Genomic DNA, 20848 nt, shown 5'->3' with positions numbered 1-20848 from the left:
AAGGAACTGTCCCCCAGTGTCTGTGGGGAAAAGTTGAGGTGCAAGGTCCTCATTCTGCCACTCAGTCTACAGAGCAGAGAGCCTGAGGTGGTTGTAGCCCTTCCTTATAGAGAAGCCAAAGTCAAGCAGGCTGCAGAAAGCAGTGTTCAGGCTCCAAACGAGGCCTGTGTCACCTCGGACAGGAGCCGGTCAGTAGTGGGGACACTCGCCCCCTCGGAGCTCGGACGCCCTCCAGCGGCCTCACGGGGAATTTCAGCGCGTGGCGGAGTCGGGCAGTAAGGCTCGCCGTGAGGTCCTCCCCGGCGGCAGGGGGCAGTGTGATTGCGCATGCTCCCTCAAAGGCCTGCACGGAGCGGAAGTAGGAGTGGTAGGATAACTTCCGGTGCGGAACTGCGGCCTGGGAGGAGGATTGCTCACCGGCGCGGGGTCTGAACCGGTAGATCGGGAGGTGGTAGCGAGTGGGTGTCCGGACACGCGGCCGACGCCATGCCGTTCCTGCACGGCTTCCGCAGGATCATCTTCGAGTACCAGCCCCTGGTGGACGCCATCCTGGGCGCCCTGGGCATCCAGGATCTGGAGCGGCAGGAGCCCCTGGACGAGTGAGTCGCTGCGGTCCCCCGTGGTTGTCGCGGCGGGAGCTGCGCGGCTGCGAGCTCGAGCCCCAGCCTGAGACGGGCTCGCAGCATCTTACAGGGCAAAGGGCCTGGGCCTCGGCGCCGCTCTCTGTGCCTGGATGCCGGAGAAGACGTCCTGGCTGGGGCCGACCCCACTTTCTGCAGACAGCAGGCTTCTCCGAGAGCCTCTGGGGAAGCAAGCCGGTGTGGTCCCTTTGCCCTGTGCATAGTTCCTTGGGTCCCCGGAGCGCTACGCCTTCGGAGTGCTTGTGCCACAGAGACAGGCGAGCACTCAGACCAGCATCGTGGCGTGGGATGCAGGGAGTAGGGTGGGGCCGAGGAACAGCATTGGCAGAGTCGTGAGCCCAATTTGCAGACTATCAGGTCCCCCAAGGATGTCTTTTCTAAACATCAGCTCTTTCCTCTGCGGCCTACTCTGTAAATGCAATGCCAGGCGTTTTTCAGAACTCGGAGGCGGGGCCGCAGGGCTGCACAACAAGGCGCTGCTGCCCTCCCTTGGCGGAGCCTAGCATAGTCAAGAGAGCTGCCCCAGATAAGCATTTTCGAGGCCCGGCGTTGGTCAGATCTTAGGGCCACCTGTTGCAAGAGGTCTGTCTGGTGGGTGAGATTAGGGAGAAGAGCAAATGAGGGGCATCGTGGCGAGAAGGTGACTCTGAAGGGGGTGTTTGGGCTGTTGTCAGAGTCGGAGCGTCCAGGCCCAAGAAGCACTAAGTAGGTAGTTTTGTCTAGGAAAGGCCACCCTCAAGGTGGTGTGAGAGAGGACTGGACAGAGCCACCCTTAGACAGCAAGCTGAAGGATGGCATGGAAATCAGTTCACGCTTTTGACCAAGAAAGAGTTGTACCCCCCCACCTCTCGCCTCCCAGGGCATGAGCAGTTTTTGTGGGTGATTTGGAAGGGCATACAGGCTAGGGCCACTGGTCCCCGAGAGTGCCCACTTTCTCTCTTCTGCCTCTTGGTGCCTAGTTACGCTGCCAGCGAGGAGAGCCGGATCCAGGTCCTGACTGGGCTGCTGGAGCAGAAGGCTCACTCTCCGTTCTACCAGGAAGGCGTGAGCAGTGCGCTGCTGAAGATGGCCGAGCTGGGCCTCACCCGGCCGGCCGCCGTCCTCCTGCAGAGTGGGGCCAACCTCAATTTTGAAGGTCAGCAATATCCTGAGGGTGGGGGGCAGGGTGAGGTGGGGAGCAGGGCTAGGCAGCCAGGCCCAGACCCCACTTTCCCTCCTGTCTTTGGGGTGACTTTCTTTTCCTTTGGGTGGCTTTCCTGGGGCTCTCAGCACCTCTGCTCCCACATCTTCCAGATGGATCCTTCTACCATGAAGGAAGTCCACTCTCAGTGCCCAGAGCTAAGGAAAGGTGATTTTCTCTACTCTGAGCTGTCCCGTAGCTTTTCCTCTGGGAAGATAAACCACAGTAGGCATCAGTTACAGCAGGCTGCATAGGGTCCTGACTGGCTGTCACCCCCGGAGGTAGGAGACCGGGCTGCGGGGGCCAGTACTGATCCACACATGCCTCCATCTTTCTTTGGAAAACAGGCTCAGAGGCTGCAGGGAACTGGGGGTGGGGGTGGGGTGCTCCAAAGCCCATCCACATTGTCAAATGTGATGACTGTGTGACACATTCGGAAGGCTGAGGCAGAAGGATCTCTAGTGACCTTGGGCTACCTAGCAAGGTTAGGGCTGCCAGGGCTAGGAAGTAGGACCCTGGCTGTGCTGCTAAGCTCGAGGGCGGCAGCCGTTCTGCATTCTCCTCAGGAACCATCCTGAGGGGAAATAAATAGGAAACCGATGTAGGTAAGTTGTATATCTGTTGCAACACACAAGGACTTCATCTACACACTTGAGGCGTGCGTGCTGGGGAGAGGCTCCGAGGCTAGGTCCTGAACCTTCGAGAACGGACTGACGTGACCTTCTTTGCCTTCAGACCCTGTTACCTACTACACAGCCCTGCACATCGCTGTCCTGAGAAACCAGCCTGACGTGGTGGAGCTGCTGGTGCGCCATGGGGCTGACATCAACCGCAGGGACCGGGTAAGGATCAGCTCCAGCCTTGGGCTTGTTTAGTAAGCTACCAACGAGCCGTCCAGGCCCCAAGCAACATGGCCGCTCTGCCCTTCTGCTCAGGTCCACGAGAGCAGCCCCTTGGACCTGGCCAGCGAGGAGCCCGAGCGCCTGCCCTGCCTGCAGCGCCTCTTGGATCTGGGTGCAGATGTCAATGCAGCTGACAAGAATGGTAAGAGAGACGGCTTACAGGGTAAGGGCATGGGCTGTTCTTCCGGAGCACCCAGTTCAATTCCCAGCACCTATGTGGCAGATCACAACTGTCTGTAACTATAGTTCCAGGAAATCTGATGACCTCGTAGAGAACACAAACACATCATGCAGGCAAAGCACTCATACATAAAGTAATAAAAATTAAGTGCCGTGCTGGGAGGCGGGCCATCCCTGGGGCTGGATGCCTGTTAAGGGTTCAGGAAAGACAGGCAAGTGACTGGGTGCTGGCCCCAGTCTGTGCATGGCCACAGCTGGCACACAGGCAGAGGGTGCCAGTCTGCCGAGCCCAGCACCCAGAGGCTCTGGAGAGAGTGTGGTCACTGCACACTGCCCCAGGAGGCGTCTTTACGAGGTAAGCATGCCCAGCATCTGTGCGCAGATGCAGACAGGGCTCGACATTGCTTGGCCCTCTGTGTGGATGAAATCAAGCCTGCAGCTCTTACCTCAGCCCCGAGAATCCTGCTTCCACCCTCCTCTGGGCCTCACCCTCCCTCTACTTCCTAGGGAAGACAGCGCTACTGCACGCTCTGGCCAGCAGCGACGGAGTGCAAATCCACAACACAGAAAACATCCGGCTCCTCCTGGAGGGAGGTGAGGTCCCCGTGTGCCCACGCTGTGCAGCTGCTCTTCACACACACACACACACACACACACACACACCATTGGTTGGTTGGTTAGGGCTGCTGGGCACCTCTCATTTCTGTTCTCATGGCTTTTCCAGGGGCAGACGTCAAGGCCACCACGAAAGATGGGGACACTGTATTCACATGCATCATCTTCCTGCTCGGTGAGACCGTCTGTGGGGACAAGGAGGAGGCCCCAATGATCAACCGATTCTGCTTCCAAGTCACGCAGCTTTTGCTGGCCCACGGCGCCGACCCCAGTGAGTGCCCGGCCCACGAGTCCCTCACGCACATCTGCCTCAAGAGCTTCAAGCTGCACTTCCCGCTCCTCTGCTTCCTGCTGGAGTCGGGGGCTGCCTACAACTGCTCCCTGCACGGTGCGTCCTGTTGGTCTGGCTTCAACCTCATTTTCGAGAGGCTCTGCTCGCACCCGGGCTGTGCCGAGGATGACAGCCACGTTGAGCTTCTGCATAAGGCTGAGACCGTGCTGGACCTCATGGTGACCAGCTCCCAGAGGCTGCAGCTACCCCGGAACCTCAGCATCCACCCGGTGGGGAGCTTGGCAGGGAAGATCCAGGCCCTTCATGACTCCCTGAGGCAGCTTGAGAGCTACCCGCCACCTCTCAAACACCTGTGCCGGGTGTCCATCCGGCTGTGCCTGCGACCCTGGCCCGTGGACACCAAGATCAAAGCGCTGCCCTTGCCTGACAGGCTCAAGTGGTACCTGCTCAGTGCACACAGTGGTACAGGAGACACTTGCTAATGGAGCCCAGGATGGACAGGATGGAATGATCTGAGGTACCTGAAGCCAGCCTGAGGGCAGACTTAGCACCTGCAGTGGCCTTCCAGGGCCCTTTTATCTGGGCAAGTCTTGTCCTTAACTATGAAACTAGGGTGGTGCCCTGGAGGCCAACAGCATGGCTGCTTCCAGGGAGATTCCCACCCCCTCCCTCTCAGTGTTTCACAGTCGGAGGAGCCAGTGCAGACAGGATACAACTGTATTAGGAGCTGACCAGGGGACCAGGGCCAGGCCCCTCAGAACTCTGGAGCTGTGGTTGGTCCCATGGGGGAGGCACGTGCCTGGGTTTTTCCAGGGCCAATGCCAAAATTCCTGGGCCACCCAGTTAGGCCCTATCTATTCTGCCACCTCAGGTCTTATGATGCCTTTGAGGAGCTGGAGACAGCTGAGGCCACCACAGGCTGGTCTTCTGGGTTAGAGGCCTGCCCGAGCCTGTGGTGGTCAGGGCTCTGGCACTGGTTGGTGGTAGCTCTGCTCATGCCACATCCAGGCCTCTGTTTTAAAGGCATCATGAGCGCATGAGGATTTGTGAAGGGTTCCCCAGAAGACCCTGCTGAGGCAGTAGCTGGCTCTACTCTAGTGCCAAGCTCTTCCAAGATCTTCCCAGTCAGCTTGACTTTTGGGTTGTGTGAATGCCTTTGGGAATGGGCAGAGATGATTAAATATATTTATGAGGTTAAACTCCTTGACTTTGTGTGACGGTTTGGCACGTTCAAATAATCTGATGTACACACAAACAGACCGCCTGGGGCATTGGAGAACAGGGCTCACCCTTTTATTGGCTACATGTGCCTGTCAGAGAGGGGCTCCCAAGGAGCTACAGGCTGCTCTGACCCATCACCAAAGATTTGGGGCTGTGACCATTCCTGTAAGTGGTACCGTGTGGCAGGTACCATGTGTGGCTTGCCTGACTGTCCTGGAACACAGCAGTCCTAGGCGAACAAGTGAAGAGTCTTTCCCCTTAGGCGGCTAGTCCAGTGGGTGACTATAGGCCTACAGGCCCTGTGGGGAGCTGCCAGGGTGCTTTGGAGTGACGGGGCTGCGGTGGCCCAGTGTAGAGCACACCTCCCCTGGGGCTTGTCCCTTCCCACTGGAGTGAGGCGATGGTAGATGACAGGTGTGTCTCCTGGCGCTGCTGGCGCCCAACTCTGGTCCTCGCTTCATCTCAGGGCGAAGCTGTAGACGTGATAGATCTCATCTGGCAGGTTCTCCTGGCGCTCCTCAGCCAGGAGGCTGAGGCCTGCAGTGCGGATGATGCGGCGGACCACCTCGAGGTCACGGCACACACTGCTGTCCACATCGTCCAGGATCACGCCCTCCTGGGCCATGTTGTCTTTGATGACAATGATGCCATTGGGGCGCAGGCCCCGCTTGCAGCGGCGCAGAAACTCGGCCAGGTGCTGATCTGTCAGGTGGCCTGGGGAGAACAGAGGCGTGAGGGTGCAGTCCATGTGCCCTTAGCACAAGCCCAGCAAGCAGCTGTCTCTCTTGATAGTAAGACCTATTTCATGTCAAAGGAGTTCTGACATCACCCACACAAAAGCATAGCTGCGATTTAACCTGACTGGGCCCTCCAGCCCTGCCTGACATTTGCCCATCATACCACTCACCCTTCCCAGGCATGGATGGGAGGGTGGAGCTGAAAGGCTCCCAACAAAAGGGCCAAGCCCTCGCTTTCACAGGTGCATTATGCTGCCCCCTGCTGCAAGGTCACCCCAGTCCTGTGTTCAGCATTCACACACCACATGCCACCAGTCTGGCTGGTTCTGTGCCTCAACTTGACACAAGCTGGAGTTATCACAGAGAAAGGAGCCTCCCTTGGGGAAATGCCTCCATGAGATCCAGCTGTAAGGTATTTTCTCAATTAGTGATCAAGGCAGGAGGGCCCAGCCCATTGTGGGTGGTGCCATCCCTGGGCTGGTAGTCCAGGGTTCTATAAGAAAGCAAGCTGAGCAAGCCAGGGGAAGCAAGCCAGTAAGCAGCGCCCTTCCATGGCCTCTGTATCAGCTCCTGCCCTGTGTGAGTTCCAGTCCTGACTTCCTTTGGTGATGAACAGCAATGTGGGGAAATGTAAGCTGAATAAACCCTTTCCTCCCCAATTTGCTTCTTGGTCATGTTGTTTTGTGCAGGAATAGAAACCCTAAGACACCCTGCAACCCACACTGCAAACAGGAAGAGTGCAGTTACATCCCTCGCCTGCCTGGGCTGTGCACTGTGACACTGCAGCACTTGGCAGGAGTTTGGGTTTGAGGCCAGTCTAAGCTATATAAGGAGAGGATAGACGGATGGATGGGTGGATGGATGGATGGATGGATGGATAGATAAGGCTGGGGAGATGACTTGGATTAGGAGCAGAGCATCTCTTCTAGAGGACCAAGGTTTAGTTCCCAGCATCCACATGGTGATTCACCTGCGTCAGTAACTCCAGCTCCAGGGGATGATGCCCTCTTCTGGCCTCTATGAATACTGCACACACACATGATACACAGATTTGCAAGTACTCATATAAAATTTTGAATTTTTTTATTAAGTTTATTTTTAATTAATCTATTCTTTTCATGTGTATGTGTCTGGCTTGCATGTAAATATCTGCACCGTGTGTGTGCCTGGTGTCCACTCAAGCCAGAAGAGGGCACTGGATCCCCTAAAACTGGAGTTAGCATGATCGTGAACCACCATCTGGGCACTATGAATTGAAGCAAGGTCCTTTGCAAGAAGCCCTGGTGTGCTCTCAATGCTGAACCATTTGTTCAGCTCCTGAAATAAGAACCAATCCTTACAAAGCTTATTTTCACATCTCCAATTAGAGTCACTGGGCACTTAAGATGGCCCCACCTAGACTGCTGCTACCCAGGCATCTCTCCTCATGGCGCTGGGAAGTGGGAGGAGCTGCGTCTCAGCTGGCTGGCTCACTGCAGGACCACCAGGCTCCTAGGGTCGGTGGAGCACCTGGGTGGCAGGGAGCACCATGCATATGGGGAGGAGCCACGGGACCCTTACCTATCACCCACTGGATCCAGATCACGTCATAGGAGCTGGGCTCCGGGCTGAAGTCCTGCAGCCCACAGCAGAAGAAGTTCCTCACCCTCCTGCCCTCTTCCCCCAGGTAGGTCTTGGCTTTGGCCAGAAAGTCTTCCGTCACGTCGACCATGTCAACCACCCTGAAGAGTGGCAGGAGTAGGCGCTTGGTGATCCTTCCAATGCCAGCGCCACAGTCCAGGGCACAGGAAGTCCCTGTCTTGTTTGGGCCTTCCTAAAACACAGGGGGCAATGTATGATCCACAAGGCACCGCCACCGCAGGGCCCTTCCCAAGAGTCCCAGAAAGCCGAGTCAGGCACCTGCACTGGCCTGTCACTGGAGGGCAAGGAAAACTCTTTCTAAGGTCACTTCAAGGTGATGGCTAGAAAAAAAAAAAACAGGTGCACAATCTCCTTTTACTCCAGAGCCCCCAGGGAGCCCATAGGGTGACAGTGCTAGGGATGGCCCACGGTGCTGTGGAGAGGGGAAGGGCCTCCTGCGAGGCGTACCCCTGGGCTGTGCCCATTCTCACAGGGAGAATGCAGGCAGACAGCTGCGTGAGAAGGAGTCACAGGAGGACAGTCACCACACAGCCCCCAGCACTCCTAGGCCCAACAGGGACTGTTCCTTAGTGCCTGGCCAGCTTCTGAACTTGTGGCTCTGAGACAAAACTCACAGACCACAAATCCCACCCAGTCACCACCCAGCTCTTCAGGCCTTGGTGGCCATCACCAACAAGATGAGTGGAGAACCCGCAGTGTGGTGTGTGGAAGTGGCTCCCCACACTGCCCCACCAGAGCCAGAGCCTCTCCTGGAGAGGACATCAGACCTGCCTACCCTTAAAAACCTCTGCAGAAACTTCCGGGAGCTGTTGAGGTCGATGTTGGAGATGTGGCCATACCCCCCGAGCATGCCGTCCACCGTGGGTGGGATCTGCTTCCAGTAGGTCTTGGCCTTCGAATAAAACTGTTTCTCATCCTCAATCACCTCGCTTGTCATGACGTCACCAGCCGCGCAGCCGCCAGCCACCACTCTGCTCCCCTGAACACGGAAGAGGCGAGGTGAGCAGAGCACTGAACTGCAGGGAGCCTCTAGCGTACAGGCCGCACTGCGTGAGGCACAGACCTGCCTGGGGAAAGCCATGGCCAGCCACCTAGGCAGCCGTCACCTGCTTGGACGGCAGCCCAACATCCCAGGCATTTTGCAAAACCACCAAAGCAAGGGACCCTGCGGCCTGATGTTTGGTTCTTGACATCCATGTGACTCTCCTGACATAAGGACCTATCAATCACCTCATGACAGGCGAAGGCCACAGAGCAGGGTCCCCTGACTCTTGCTGTGGACACCCCAGGAGGCCTGAGCAACTTCCATGCCTTTCTACTTCCTCTGTAGCAAGTGAACAGGTTCAGGAGGGCCAGCCCTTCATTCCAGGGAAGGTTCCCTGCCAGGCACCATGCTGTGCAGTGACAGGCAGGAGCTAGGCACAAACAGGACCCCAATGGGAAGGAGGACTTGGTTGGCAGCACCCACACCGGCTTGACCATGTGTCGTGCAAGATGCAGGATGACAGGATGACAACTGTGGGAAGTGCTGGTTTCTCTTTGTCCCAGTCGCTGTGAGGATCTGATACTGTCCAGAAGAGACAGGGAAGCAGAAAGCTGCTAAACACAGCAGAAAGCAAGGGCTCCCTCCATCCTGCCCTGCTTCACGAAGGAAGCCCTTTCTTTTGTTCCCGGTACTGGGAGTGGAACCCAGGCCTTATACCACTAGGTAAACTGCCTTGTGCAGGATCCAGAGGACTGCTTTCTGAATGGCTGCAGGGGGTGGGGGGATGGGGAGTTGGGAGGGAGTATGGGGGAGGGATGCAGGGGCAGGGTGCAGTCCAGAGAAAGTGACACTTTCTCTGGGGCCACAGTAGGAGTGGCTGAGAAGCAGAAGACTTTTGCAGAGGACCAGCCCTGAATAGCAGCCTGCTGGCTCACACTGACTGTGTAGGTCAGCTGTTAGTCACTGAAAACTAATGAAGTGTCCAGTTCACATAGAAACACCCAGGACAAACCTGAGGGTGTGTGTCGGGGGAGGGAAACCGGATACAGCAATGGCTGTCCTCAAAGATACTGGAAAAGTGTCAATCACTGCTCAGCCACCGCCCAGCACCCAACCCTCCCTGGGACAAAGGAACTAAAAGCCCTGTCCAGGTCAAAGGGTCCGCGTACTCTTCTCCCCACAGAGGCAGCTTGTCCACTAGAACACTGGCTTCATGGGGCAGGACCCTGCAGTTCACACCACAAGGGCCCTCAGTGTCATGTCTGATAGGGTAATGACAAAGGCCTGTGGAGGCCAGTGTTCCTGCTTGGAGAGTCAGTGAGAAAGCTGGAATGTCCCAGGGACATGGCCAGCCTCAGAGCATAGCACTATAACAGGCAGTGTCAGTGAGCACTTAAGTCACAGCTCAACACTAACAGTCAGCATGGGAATCTGGGAGCAAAAGAGCAAATCCAGAGAAGAGAGCAGTAAAAAGGCTCACACCTCCAAGGGGCCCCGTGGGCTCCCGGGAGGTCTCTGTCAAGTACTTCTGTGACTGGAAGGGGGAAGGAAAACAAGAAAAGCAGAGGAGCCTTATCTGTCACCGGCCCTCCACTGCACCACAACCATACTTTTTGTGACAAGGGTCGTCCTGTACCCCAAGAGGCCCTTGGAGTAACAGGTTGAGGACCCTGGTTCTAAATACCACACTCCTTTACCACAATGCCCTGCCAGCAGTTGCAACACTAGCCCAGGGAAGACGGCGGCATGCTTCTGAGAGCAGATGCCTTCCGCTGTAAAGCCTCTGGCCTACAAAGCAATGTGAAGACCTTGCAGTACGCTGACGATCACCTCCACAAGCAGAACGGTAGGCACTGTGCCTTGAGAACCGGAGCAGACAGGGAAGATCAGCCTAAGCATCACCGTGTACTTGACTGGGGATTGAGAATGACCTGGGACAAGAGAGCTGTCAGGTGCCTCTCTAGGCACCATAGCAACTACACCACAGCCACCACCAGCTAGGACAACATTCAGACCTCTTCCACACAGACGCTCAGTGCTGGCCCACTCCTACTGGGGCCCAGCAAGCAGCCTCCTTGCTGCCCCTAAGTCCTGAGAAAACGTTCAGACAGATGTTCAAAGCTGTCTTCTTCAACACAAGGACAGTGACTTCAGATATTTCCTCTTGGCCCATGCAATACATGGACATCTAGCACAAAATCTGGTCCTTACCAGAAGAGCGGGAAAATTAGAGCAAACCCAGGAAGGGGATCACACTCTGCCTGTCTGCCGCCCCCCAGGATGCCAGGTCCTCTGAGCAGGGCCAAGATCTGGCACATCTTTTGTGGTGCTGGAGTCGACAACTTGCAGAATGACTAAGCGAGCATGCGCAGGGGCAGCCATTTCTCACTTTGGGAGACTCCCAGACCCCTCAAACCAGATGACACCGCTGTTACCAACATCATCTGTTGCTTTACCAGAAACCTATGACATGATAATTCCTTTAAATGCCAAAATCTCTTGAAAAATCTAATTTACAAGAATCCCACTTGCTTCTGTGGGGATGGGAGGGTAGGTGGGCGAGAAGGGCACATCTAGGCCCGGAAATGCAAGTTCTGGGTTGATTTACTCTTACAGCCAACCCACGATGACATGTGCTTCCTGAGGCCCCGTCCAAACATGGCCTTCTGGTGTCCACTGTGTGACTTGAAGGCTCCTGAGGATTAGAGACATCAAGGGAGACACTCTCTGGGCAGAGGCATACATCTTTGATTCCAACACTGGGGAGGCAGAGGCAGGTGGACCTCTGAGTTTGAGGCCAGCCTGATCAACATAAGGAATTTCAGCCTAGTCAGGGCTACAAAGAGAAACCCTGTCTTGAAAGAACAAAATAAAGCCAAAACAAGACTTCCCCCCTACTACATGACACTGCAAAGTGGTGGATAGGAAGGGTCAGGGCAGCGTGGTTGTGTGTGTGCTAGGCTAGCTCACGTGCCATGCTAGCCTCGTGCTCACGGCCGACTGTCACCTGCACATCCTCGGAGTCATCTAATTACATCATGCTTCACGGGGGCAGAGCCTTGCTGAGTCTCTGCTCCCAGAAGAGAAGGGGAGGGGAGAAGAGGGGAGAAGAGGAGAGAAATGGATGAACTGTCACCAGCAGGCCTTTGCAGCACCACTGCCTGAGACGTCCTCTGAAGGAGCCCGAAAGCAACTGCAAGCTAACAGGACAAAACCTGCATTGTTACAGCTGCCCCGCTCCACATAAGCATGGGGGCGGAGCCTGCAGACAGCAGTTGCTGGGTGGACAGCAGTTGCCAGGTGGAGAGCAGTTGCCAGGTGGACAGCAGCTGGTGCTGTGTAAAGAGCAGAGCACTCGGGGGGGGGGGGGGGGGGAGGAGAAGAGAAAGATGGAGACACAGAGAGGAGGGAGGCTGACCAAAATGGTGAAGGGTTTTAATATATGCTAAAAAGTACACTGGGTGCTGGGAATGGGGACACACACTTCCAATCCCAGCGCTCCAAAGGCTGAGACAGGTGAGTCCCTGGGTCAAGGCCTGGTATGCACAGAGAACCCTATCTTTTTTTTTCTAAAGATTTGTTTAATATATGTAAGTACACTGTAGCTGTCTTCAGATATCAGAAGAGGGCATCAGATTCCATTACAGATGGTTGTGAGCCACCATGAGGTTGCTGGGAATTGAACTCAGTACCTTCGCAAAAGCAGTCAGTGCTCTTAACCACTGAGCCATCTCTCCAGCCCTAAGAAACCCTATCTTGAAAGCCAAAAATAGGTCAGGTGTGACGGTGGAGGCACTCAGGAGACAGAAGCAAAAGGATCTCTGTTCCAGGCCAGTCTGGTTTACACAGTGAGTTGCAGGACAACCACAGCTACACAGTAAGATGCCCTTCTCGGGGAAACAAAGGTTAGCATTAAGTCCGAACATGCCACACGGAGACCACCATTCACATGTGCAATTGGCAAGAGTGGTTTTATTTCACAAAAGCACACAGGTCATTGTATAGGGAACTAGGCAATTTTAGCCAGGGTTAGGTAATCGAAAACTTCACTGGTGGGTGCCAGGGGCATTGCATGGGTCTGCTCCTGCCTGGCTGTGTCCGGGTGGTCAGTGGACTGCATTCCCATGTCATGAACAGACAATATCGGGAGGAGATACCCAAACCATACATATAAGGCTGCCCAGCACAGATGACCCATCCTGGTTACCTCCAGGCTCTTCTTTGGATGAGGATTGAGTTGCTGGCCTCCATAAGGAGGTCCAGACTGGGTTTATAAGAGGCAGGATCTGGAACTGAGGCTGATGTAGTTTTTAGGACAGGTGTTGGCTTTGCAAGTGCCGCTGGTCCTATCGCTATAGAGAGGTTCCAGATGAGACTGCTTGTCTTTTGTATCTGGAAGAGAAGTCCCCTATCGTATCCATGATACACCATTAAGCCCCAGGCCTTCCCAGCCTCTGTTCTGTTATCCCTTTTCAGGTATCGAGATGGAGATGAGGTTCCTCCCCGTCGAGCACACCAGTCCGCTGAGTGCTGGGTCCGCTGTCCTGCCTATCTGGATAAGATCCTGGTTATCAAGAACCCATGGGGTGCTGGTCTCACAGCCCATTTACTACAAAAGCAGCTTTCAGTGCCACTACGAGACACACAGTCAGTTGTCCCTGGGCACACAGGGTTGGACGGTTGCATGTTGCTGTTCTTGGCTGTCCTTCCTGCAAGTTGGCCTAGTGCTTTGCAGTTCCTGATAGACAAACAGGGTTTACCATCCTGAACCTGGAGCCTTCCATATGTATCCAGCCAGGGCACAAAGGTCTAGGTTAAAAATGGGAAAGGTGGTATTCACGGGACCAGTGTCAGCCTGTACTGCTCTCCCTAAGTCTTGTAGGGTTCTCTCAGGGCCTCGAAGTATCCTTTGGTAGTGACACCTTGGTGAGGGTTTGTGTCCGCCGGAATCTGATCTCCAAGCAGAACAAGAATGAGAAACAGGTAGGAGGAAGCCTCTGGAGACTGACCTGTCAGGACCCGCCATTGTTTAGGTGAATCAGGGTGCGTGTGAAGCAAGAGTTTGTGAATTCTTGGCTTAAGTGGGTGTCGTGTGTGGGTGGCAGCTTGCCACGGTCCAGTGATGGCCCCGGGCATGTAGTGGTCTGAGTCTGCATGGGGGTCAACATGAGTACACTGCAACTGTCTTCAGACACACCAGAAGAGGGCTTCAGATGCTTGTGAGCCACCATGTGGTTGCTGGGAACTGAACTCAGGACCTCTGGAAGAGCAGCCAGTGCTCTTAACCACTGAGCCATCTCTCCAGCCAGGGGTCAACAGGTGTTACGTGGGAATGGTGTATCCAAGCCAGGAAGGACCTCATCGACCTTGACTGATCTTGGTGTGGTCAGAACTAAAGTGTATAGTGGTCCCTTCCAGGGGGGCTCCAGTATCTCTGGTGTCTTTTCATGATTGCTATACCTGGAATAAAACTTGTAGGGAGAAAAGAAACATATCAGGTGGCAGAGGTGGGGGCCTAGCACACACAACTTCAAAAGGAGTTAATCCTAGAGAAAAAGAGCGAAGAGACGGAGAGACAGAGAGACATCCAGTCACCGCCAGTCGAGGGTTAATTTAGTTAAGATCTCCTTTAAGGTCCAATTCGTTCTCTCTACTTGACCTGAAATTTAGGAATGGTTGACACAAAGGAGTTTCTAATTTGTCCCCACAGCCTTGAGTAACTTTTGGGTTCCCAAAAGATGAAGCAGCCGGGTCCATTGTCTGACAGGAGTACAGGGAGGTCAAACCTCGGGTTGATGTCTTCCAACAACTTCTTGGCCACCACTTCGGTGGACTCATGTTTGGTGGGATAGTCTTCTGTCCACCCTGACTAGCCAGCACCTGGACCTGTACAACCCAGGCTCAACTTCTGTGAAGTCAATCTCCCCGTTTACTCCGGGCCGAGCTCCTCTCTCCCTGGACCCCGATGTGGAGGTCTCTCAATGCTTGGCATTGACTCTACAGCAGGAGGAGCACCAGGCCGCGGGGGTCCTCCACTTTTGGCCTTAAGTCAGACTTTAAGGTGCACTCTTTGGAGTAGGTTCTCAATCTTTCTTGCCCCGGTGTATCTGCCAGATTCTCTGACTAGCAAAGTCTAAGGGGAAACTAACCCATCATAGGGGTCCTATACCACCCCCTTTCCTTATATGCTGCTGGGTAGGTTCAGTTCCTCTGTAATTCCTTGTAGGTGTAAGGTTGGGACCTCAGGCTCTAGGGCAGCCAGGCCATTAGGGTAGTGGTGACCTGGAGTGCTGTCCCTGAGCCGTCATATTCACCTGGGTGTTTCTTCTACAGATGGCTGTCTCCCGTTTGGTGTCCAGTGTATGGTTGCTGCTTTCTTGGGCACCCACACTGCTTGCAGAAAAGGCTCAAAATCTCTGGCTTATTTTTGACGGTTTTTCCTTCTGAGGGGAGAAGCCCTCTTTCCTTGTAGATGACCCCATGAACATGCATGCTTGCAAAGGCATACAGGCTGTCTGTGGAGATATTGAGTCTTTTTCCTCGGCCTAGATGTAGGGCCTTAGTCAGAGTTATTCATTCGGTTTTTTGGCTGATGTCCCTGGAGACAGGGATTTTAACCACACGGATGCATCCTCGGTGGTCACAGCAGTCCCTGCATATCAGGTGTCATCTTAGTACCACATTAATTCTGCTTCCTTAAGGGGAATGTCCTTAAGGTCCTGTCTTGTCCCTTGAAGGTGGCTCAGAATCTGAGCAGTCATGTGAGGGAGCATCCAGGCCCAGGCCAGGGACAGGGAGGGGTTAAGGGGGCTGCTGGTGATGAATCTGATTCGGGGAGGGATCAGGAGCAGAGCCTGGTAATGGGCTAACTTGGCACTGGCCACTCAGGCCACTGTCATGGCCCTAGAGAGAGGAAGGAAGGAAGGAAGGAAGGAAGGAAGGAAGGAAGGAAGGAAGGAAGGAAGGAAGGAAGGAAGGAAGGAAGGGAGGGAAGGAGGAAGGGAAGGAGGAAGGGAAGGTCTTAACCATGCAGAAAGCTCTTTCACTAGGGTCTGACTAGTTAGAGAGGCAACCTGGTCCAGGTCGCCTGGCTTTCCACAGACAATGTCCTTAACCCCCAAATGGTGGGGAGGTCATAGCTTCCTTCTTTAGGCTATTCCACATTGAAGGTGGCCCAGTCATCTCTGCAAAAAACAGACATCTCTTTCTTTTCTACATGAAGGTCTTGTCTGGCTGCTAATTTACAGACCTCCTTGAAATGATCTAATGTAAGACTCAAGGGGGCGGAACTGCTTTGGCCCATTTCTAGAATCAAGATAGTTACCAATAGATAGAGACACAAAAGGACAATGTACTGGTACAGCACGTGAAAAAGGTCCAAAATTCAGAATAAAGGCCTGTGCCAAGAAATGTACTGGTACAGCACGTGAAAAAGGTCCAAAATTCAGAATAAAGGCCTGTGCCAAGAGTGGTCACCGACCCGTCCCAGTCTGTCAGTGGGACTGTAAGACCCCAAAAACCGAGGGTGCCCCAGCACCCCACACCCCAGAAGGCGACACCCAAATCACTCGCGAGAAACGGTCTCGATGCAATAGCATGAGGATTTCTTTATTTCCAGAATTCTGGGTTCCATAGCCATGCGCCACGCAGGGTCAGATGACTATGGACCACAAGCGCCGAATTGAGACAGCTTTTATAAGTTTACGACAGAGCCCGCGAATCACAAACCAATCATTTCTTAGCATGGAGAGCCCGCGAAATGCAAGCCAATTGATTTGTACCACTCCATAGTTTGTAGGCCAATCAGTTTAAATTATTGGAGCCCGTGCTCAGTGAACCAATTAGTTTCCTATAGTGTCTACAGCTGCGTGAACTCCTGCTTAGGGGTAATGGCGTAAGTTTACAGAAGCAAGATAAGCTTAGCCCATTTTCAGTTACCCTATGGGGCCAGGATCACCTATTCAAGGCCCTTCTGCTAGGTCTAAACAAAGGGCGGGCTCTGGAATGTGACCTTTTACCTAGTTTCTAACAAAGCAAGATAGCATTTTAAACTACTGACTTCTTGGGGTCATTAGAATTAGGCTGTATTATTTTTTTATCCTTTCAGGATCAAGTCCCTTTTGGGTGGGACCTTCAACTCTCCTTCAAGTGGGTCACTGTGACAAGGGTTCCACTGGTGTATCTGCCCTGGACCACCTGGGGCCTCCAGGAACTGGTTTAAGCCAATCACAGACTCAAGACTGTCTGGATGGACATTTGGAAACAGAGACAACAGAGACACAGTACTCACGGACCAGCCAGTGGTCAAACAATCAGTATCACAAGGGTCTCGGGTGCTTCCCGGCCCACACACCAAAATGTTAAGTCTGAAAGTAGCACATAGAGACCACCATTCACATATGCAATTGGCAAGAGTGTTTTTATTTCAAGAAAGCAATAAGTCTGCATGCAGAGATAGGCCACGCCAGACAAAAGTGTGCAGGCCATTTTGTAGGGGACTAGGGGAATTTTGGCTAGGGTTAGGTAACCTAAAACTTTCCAGGTGGGTGCCAAGGATGCTCCATGTGTTGGTTTCTGAGTGGCTTATGTCCAGGTAGTCCGTGGACTGCATAGCACTTAACCACAGGATCAGAGATCCCACACCACACAGGCTGCCTGGCCCAGCATCCTGAGATACAGTATTTCCCCCATCCTTTTGGTAATCTCTAGGCTGTTCTTTGGATGGTGGATTTTATGGCCTTGTTCCTGAAATTTATGGTCTGTTCCTGGAGCAGGTGAATTATGGCCTAGTTTCTGGGATTGATGAGTTTGGGGTATTGTATGATCAGTTCCAGGAATAGATGCCTGCCCTTTTGAAGTCAGGCCTGGTCCTACAGTGGGGTTCATGTGGTCCTCTCAATAGTAGGATAGACTGGATCAGAATCTGACTCTGCTTACCAGCTGAGCAAACTCAGATAGGACCCTTAGCTGGGTATGGTGTATTACATGCCTATATTGCTAGCATTCAGGAGGCTGAGGCAGGAGGATCAGGAGATCAAGATTAGACTGATTCAAGAAACCAAAAGCAGTTCAGTTGGCAGTGTTTGCCTAATATGCACAAAAGCCTGGATTCAAGCCTCAGGACCCCCAAAACCGGACATGGTATGCATGCTGCAATCCCAGCACTTCAAAAGCTGAAGCAGACAGGTCAGGAGTCAAAATCATCCGTGGCTACAAAGTGACTTTGAGCCTAGCCTGGACTACATGAAACATTGTATCAAAAAATAAAAAGAAACAACTTGGGCAGTAGATCCACAGCCTCACCTCCACCTCTCAAAATAAAGGAATAAATAACAAGTAAGATACTCTGCTATAAATTACTCTTAATATAAATGCAAACAGTGAATTTAAACAGGCTATATTTCTTTTCCTTATGCTAGTCCCCAGTAACTACACAGAGAAAGCTGAGATTTATTTAAATCTGCATCTCAATAGCTTAGCCTTAAATGCCTTCGCCTTCTAGGGCAATGGTGCTCCCTCCCAACTCCAGCCCACGTGATCTCTCTCCAGACCCTTTCCTGGCTCCAAATTCTCCATCCTCCAGGCGATCTGAATCTCACTCTCCTCTCCTTCCTCCCTTTGGCAGATGTTCAGCCCTCTTCTCTATTCTGCTCAGCCATTGGGTGATCAGCATTGATTGACAAGGTAGGGAATAAATGGTAAAAATTGTTTACACAGATTTAAGACTTAAGACTTAAGGTATAAGCCAGGTGGTGTTGGGTGGTGGTGGCACATGCCTTTAATCCCAGCACTTGGGAGGCAGAGGCAGGCGGATTTCTGAGTTCAAGGCCAGCCTGGTCTACAGAGTGAGTTCCAGGACAGCCGGAGCTACACAGTGAAACCCTGTCCCCCACCTCCAAAAAAAAAAGATTTTTGGTATAAGCATTACAATGCCACATCCACATTGAAACAGGATAGCAGAGCAGAGAAATCCGCATTTGAATAACACAGGGGGAAACCTTACACATCCTGTTCCTCCTCCTCTTCACTATGAGACTATGGCTGGTCTGGAACTCACTCTGAACTTCATAGAGAAGCTGTAGTTATTAAATGAGCCTGAGAAGTCCCAGGCTCCACTATGAAAGGCATATACTCTCTTGAGCTTATAGTTCTCCACTATCAGACATTTAGTGAGACAGTTCACCTGTTAGCGCACTCCCTGGCTGTTCTCAGTGGTCCACAGTTGAGCTGCTCAAACCCACCAATCACTCCAGTTCCTGAAGACCTGATGCCCTCCCTCCTTTGGCCTTCAAGGACCCCGCCCCATAGACATATAATCGAATATAAAAATAATTTTTTTTAAAAAAAAGTCTTAAAACACGGAGGTTGGAGAGATGGCTCAGGAGTTAAGAGCACTAACTGCTCCTCCAGAGGAACTCCTGGTCAATTCCCAGTAACCACGTGGTGGCTCACAACCATCTGAACTGGGATCTGATGCCCTCTTCTGGTGTGTCTGAAGACAGCTACAGCGTACTCACATAAATCAAATAAATAAATCTTTAAAAACCTCTTAAAACACAATTTTTCTTTCTTTCTTTCTTTTGTTCTTTCTCTTTCTGGTTTTTGAGATAGGGTTCTATGCAAAGCAGGAAGTACTCTTCCTTTCTTTTCTTTCTTTCTTTCTTTCTTTTTTTTTTGGGGGGGGGGTTTCGAGACAGGGTTTCTCTGTGTAGCCCTGGCTGTCCTAGAACTCACTCTGTAGACCAGGCTGGCCTCAAACCCAGAGATCCACCTGCCTCTGCCTCCTGAGTGCTGGGATGAAAGGCGTGCACCACCTCCGCCTGGCTCAAACATAATTAAAAGGATGGAGAAAGGAAAAAGTGATCCAAAACACATAGATCCTAGTAAGGTTGGGACCCACCTATGAGGTCACGTGACCAGAGCACTGAAGGTCAGTTTAGAAGATGCAAACACAAACTCCCTGTGCACCCAGAACCAACACACAGCTGCAGTCTCTGACCTTTTGATTATGTGGCTTCTGGCCTTCAGCAGAGCATTCCACACACCACACACACACAAACACACTCACAAGAAAGCCAGCTCAAGGAAATGATGTGCCTTAAAACACCACTTGGGAAAGAAGGACCAAAAGTAAGAGAGGATTTAGGCTTCTCGCTTAGTCCTTGGGTCCTCCCAGGCATTAGTCCCCAAATCACTGAGTGTCCATCCCATGCATTACTACCATCAGTTACACCACCTCAGCCAAGGCCTGTGACACCACCTGTTCTAGGCCCTTATCAAAAGGATCAAAGACCAAAATGATCACACCATTGGTGGAGCAGCAAAGCCCCTGGACTTTTCGAGATGGCAGCTCCCCGAAGAGAGGCTGACCTTGGTTGGCCTCAAGAGCTCATGACAGTAAGCATGTTGGCCAGAGCTGGAGGCAGTTAAACTTAACAGCAACCTGGGCAACCAAACACTTAACTGCAAGGACGTGAACCAAGCACGGCGCCAACTCCTCACACCAACCTTGCAGTGGTTCCTTCCTTATCTCAGAGGGGAAACTGAGGACTGGAAAGTGATTTTTTACAGGCGCGAGTGAGGATACATCTTGCCAGCCTCCAGCAATGTGGCTTCTTCTAACCCAATCTGTGGTCACCAGAGTCCCTGTCCAGGTCTGGTCGGTGAACCTCCATGGGACGTGCACGTGGGACAGGCCCAGGTCACTTGACGACAGGGCCTCACCGCTTCAGGCAGTTGGGGTGAGCACCTCCCTTCTCCCTGGCTGCGTCCCCTCTGCCAACCTCGCTCTACTCACCTGGGTCGGGGCTCCGGGGACCCGCGAGACAAGGACGGGTTGAGAAGGAGGCTGCCAAAGACCGTAGCCCAAGGCAGCCGCCACCACTGTACCGGACCAGACACCTCGCGGCCTCTGCCTTTGTCCGCACACGTCACTTCCCCGAGCCTAGAGTGGGGGGTGGACTCAAGCTCGCTCCGCCCCAAGGCCAGTTCACCCCGCCCCAAGACTAGCTCAGCCCTCTCCATAGACAGATAGCCCCTCCCCAGGGCCAGATCGCTGCGTCCCACAGTCAGCTCACCCGGTTCCTTGTCCAGATCGTCCCTCCCCACAGCCAACTCAGCCCTCTCCAGGGCCTGCTTACACCTCTCCACGCCCAGCTCACCCCGCCCCAAGACCGGATAACCCCGCCCCACGGTCTGCTCACCCGGCGCCTCCAGAACTTCCCTCCGCACGACTAACTCGCCCCTCCCCACGCCCAGCTCGCCCAAACACACTATCAGAGAGTCCCGCCCCACGGCCAATTCACCCCTCCCCATAGCTACCTGGCTCGTCCCCACGGCCAATTCACACCGCTCCCTGGCCAGCTCACCGGACTCGAGGGCCTGCTCGCCCTATCCTACGGCCAGATCGCCTTTTCCTGCGGGCTCCTAACCCAGTTTTTTGCCTACGCGCACC

The 20848-nt window shown here is 53.5% G+C and overlaps 2 protein-coding genes across 5 annotated transcripts; one reads left to right on the top strand and one right to left on the bottom strand.

The window, feature by feature from the left end:
- Positions 1-356: 356 nt before the first annotated feature.
- On the top strand, positions 357-4480 carry Asb6 (ankyrin repeat and SOCS box containing 6). Its single transcript, XM_052182098.1, has 6 exons — positions 357-599; positions 1601-1776; positions 2557-2663; positions 2757-2865; positions 3411-3497; positions 3628-4480. Exons 1-6 carry the CDS (start codon positions 487-489, stop codon positions 4290-4292), a joined length of 1257 nt encoding a protein of 418 aa, XP_052038058.1. The 5' UTR covers positions 357-486; the 3' UTR covers positions 4293-4480.
- Positions 4481-5079: 599 nt separating this feature from the next.
- Positions 5080-20356, bottom strand: Ntmt1 (N-terminal Xaa-Pro-Lys N-methyltransferase 1). Of its 4 annotated transcripts, none has more exons than XM_052182099.1 (4): positions 20192-20356; positions 8185-8388; positions 7329-7581; positions 5080-5745 (listed from the first exon to the last, which is right to left on the bottom strand). In XM_052182099.1, exons 2-4 carry the CDS (start codon positions 8344-8346, stop codon positions 5489-5491), a joined length of 672 nt encoding a protein of 223 aa, XP_052038059.1. In that variant the 5' UTR covers positions 8347-8388; positions 20192-20356; the 3' UTR covers positions 5080-5488. The 4 variants fall into 4 exon arrangements, with proteins under 4 accessions (XP_052038059.1, XP_052038060.1, XP_052038061.1 ...); XM_052182100.1 differs by lacking the exon at positions 20192-20356 and adding an exon at positions 7668-7729 and having other exon boundaries at positions 8249-8263; XM_052182101.1 differs by lacking the exon at positions 20192-20356 and having other exon boundaries at positions 8249-8346.
- Between the last annotated feature and the right edge of the window lie 492 nt (positions 20357-20848).

The sequence above is a fragment of the Apodemus sylvaticus genome, chromosome 5, assembly GCF_947179515.1.
Source record: "Apodemus sylvaticus chromosome 5, mApoSyl1.1, whole genome shotgun sequence".
In the NCBI taxonomy this organism is placed as follows: Eukaryota; Metazoa; Chordata; class Mammalia; order Rodentia; family Muridae; genus Apodemus; species Apodemus sylvaticus.
This window is presented reverse-complemented; position numbering and strand designations above follow the sequence as displayed.